This window comes from Zeugodacus cucurbitae, chromosome 6 (genome assembly GCF_028554725.1).
Source record: "Zeugodacus cucurbitae isolate PBARC_wt_2022May chromosome 6, idZeuCucr1.2, whole genome shotgun sequence".
Lineage (NCBI taxonomy): Eukaryota > Metazoa > Arthropoda > Insecta > Diptera > Tephritidae > Zeugodacus > Zeugodacus cucurbitae.
This window is the reverse complement of record NC_071671.1, coordinates 38,209,428-38,211,253: the sequence shown is the minus strand read 5'-3', so window position 1 is coordinate 38,211,253 and position 1,826 is coordinate 38,209,428. Positions and strand designations below refer to the sequence as shown.

Genomic DNA, 1,826 nt, shown 5'->3' with positions numbered 1-1,826 from the left:
TCCAATATATAATTCATTAGTACCATGTTGCAATGTTATTTCTATGAAAGGAAATCCGAACAAAATCTGAAATTATGCATTAGCTAATAATTGCACTCCCGTATTTTTGCATTTCTACTATGGAATCATTTTGAAGTTTATGCCTTTGTCTTACAATTAACTATTTAGCCTTTTGATAGAACCACCACCAACACAAATAAAATATATAGTAGTTATTAATTTTTTTATGAATTTTATATTTTTTGTTGTCTGTAGAAACTAAACGAATGTATATTATACATTAAGTAGAAGATTTACGATCTTGGGCGTTCCTTCTTCTCCTTGTACAATGCAAGCAAGGAAACGTTTGCGACTTTCACCACCTTGAAACGTACTCCGGGAATATCACCGACGGCGTGACCTTTACGACCGAAACCGGCAACCAAGACTTCATCGTTCTCTTCAATGTAGTTCAAGCTACCGTCACGGGGTACGAAAGCGGTAATTTTCTTGCCGTTCTTGATCAGTTGCACTCTCACGCACTTGCGGATAGCAGAATTAGGCTGTTTAGCTTCAACACCACTGGAATTAAATATGTATCGGTTAAAAGTGTTTATTATTGATATATAAATAATATTTAATAATAAAAAGAAGTTTGTAGTGTGATACGCTGCTCACAGTATAATCCTGTGATATGATTACTATAAACACATAACACAAAAATATACTGCGTGCTGCATTATCACTAGCCCAAGAGGGTTGAGGCACACACTTTGTATCATCAAATAATGTTTTAAATCTACATACACTTTCTCGAGTACAATGCCTTTGGCATGTGATGCTCCTCCGAAGGGATTGGCCTTCCATCTGGTTCCCAAATGAGCTTTTTTGTAGTCTTTGTCAGCCCAACGCTGATCACGACGGTGATTTACATGCTTCCTAGCAGTGCGGAGACCTCTTGGCTTGCCTGTAAAACAATAAAAAAGATTATTAGTATTATTGTGATATCAAATTTAAAAAACATATTTTCTATATACATATATATATACACCGACCAATTTTGAGGTTAGATTTCCCAATGCATTTAAGATTTCATATATTCGGTTTTAATATTGATGTTAATAGTCAAAATGGAAAAACTATGTTCAATTTAATTTAGAAATTTCAAATGTAATAAGGTGATTCCAGTGATATCGCCCGATAAAACAACTTTTGATTTCGGCAACTGATTGCGCCTAGATGCCGATTTATTTGCAATAGATTTCTTGAAGTTTTCCAACTTCAGTGAAGAACTTTTACTTACTGCTATATATTTCTCAACGCCGTTTCAAACATTTCACAAACTGTGCGTAAATATTACATGGAAATACTATAAAACGAATGAAATTGAACTATTTCTGCAACTCACCCATAATTTCCAAACTTTCTCAAGCAATGGCGGAAATAAAAGAACGAAATGTCGTTCGGATCGTATACATCTTTCAAAATTCAGCTACAACAACATGTCAAGCTGTCAAACAATTAATCAAGCAGGAAGTGTTTGGAAAGAATAAAAGCCGATGTCACAGTGTAGCTCAAAATAAAGAAAATTACAAATTTCTATTGAAATAAACTGTTACAATTGCTTTAATAATATATTTTGAATATTTAAAAATATTATACATATTAAAAATGTATACATATATATTGATGAAATTAGAAATTAACAAAGTTGGTATTTACTGCTACTTTCAAAGTAAATTTCAAACACATAAAATGTATATTTATTAATTTCAATAATTGAATTTAAATTATTTTCATTTTTAATAATATTTCGATAAAGCTAAACATAATTCATAAACATAATA

The 1,826-nt window shown here is 31.7% G+C and overlaps 1 protein-coding gene across 1 annotated transcript; it reads right to left on the bottom strand.

Moving 5' to 3' along the window:
- Positions 1-212: 212 nt before the first annotated feature.
- On the bottom strand, positions 213-1,546 carry LOC105217503 (40S ribosomal protein S23). The gene is made up of 3 exons (XM_011192537.3): positions 1,388-1,546; positions 787-946; positions 213-561 (listed from the first exon to the last, which is right to left on the bottom strand). Exons 1-3 carry the CDS (start codon positions 1,389-1,391, stop codon positions 294-296), a joined length of 432 nt encoding a protein of 143 aa, XP_011190839.1. The 5' UTR covers positions 1,392-1,546; the 3' UTR covers positions 213-293.
- Between the last annotated feature and the right edge of the window lie 280 nt (positions 1,547-1,826).